Source organism: Garra rufa, chromosome 18, assembly GCF_049309525.1.
Source record: "Garra rufa chromosome 18, GarRuf1.0, whole genome shotgun sequence".
NCBI lineage: Eukaryota > Metazoa > Chordata > Actinopteri > Cypriniformes > Cyprinidae > Garra > Garra rufa.
In genome coordinates this window covers 8,379,314-8,379,781 of record NC_133378.1, presented here as the reverse complement: position 1 = coordinate 8,379,781, position 468 = coordinate 8,379,314, and the positions used below count along the sequence as shown (strand labels likewise).

Here is a 468-nt window from a genome sequence, read left to right as displayed (position 1 = left end):
GGTGCCGAAAAACTCGGCGAACACGGCCCGCCAGAACATCATAGAGCGGAACTCCCACATCGTGATTTATGAGATCCAACTAAAACAAAAAGCAAAGCTTATTTGGAGCGTCTTTTAAATAGTCCTTTTTAACAAGTATACCAAAGGTTAAATCCTTAGTTAGTTGATCTGAAGCTGCCGCAAAAATAAACGAGGGTGAAAAGAGCAACGATAGAACTAGCCGTTAACTGAGGCCGTACATGTGGCCGCACACAGGTCGTCTCTGCCAGCGTTGTTTCTCTTGGCCTGCACAACACCCAGACTACTAAAGAAACATGAGGTGTGTGTGGTTGTGTGCACGCATAGAAAATTTGGAGGGCTTTGTCAGAGAGACCTGAACATCGATGCTAAAGGTTAAATCTACGGGGCTAATTCTAGATGAGCGACACAGAAGAGGTTACGGAGCATCTCCTGCCCACACCTAGTAGA

General features: G+C 45.9%; 1 protein-coding gene across 1 annotated transcript in view; it reads right to left on the bottom strand.

The window, feature by feature from the left end:
• Positions 1–468, bottom strand: part of mipb (major intrinsic protein of lens fiber b) — a 3,411-nt gene extending 2,943 nt beyond the window's left edge. Inside the window, 1 exon segment of the mRNA XM_073823648.1 lies at positions 6–468. Within this exon segment, the coding sequence (XP_073679749.1) occupies positions 6–60 (55 nt within the window). The 5' untranslated portion in view covers positions 61–468.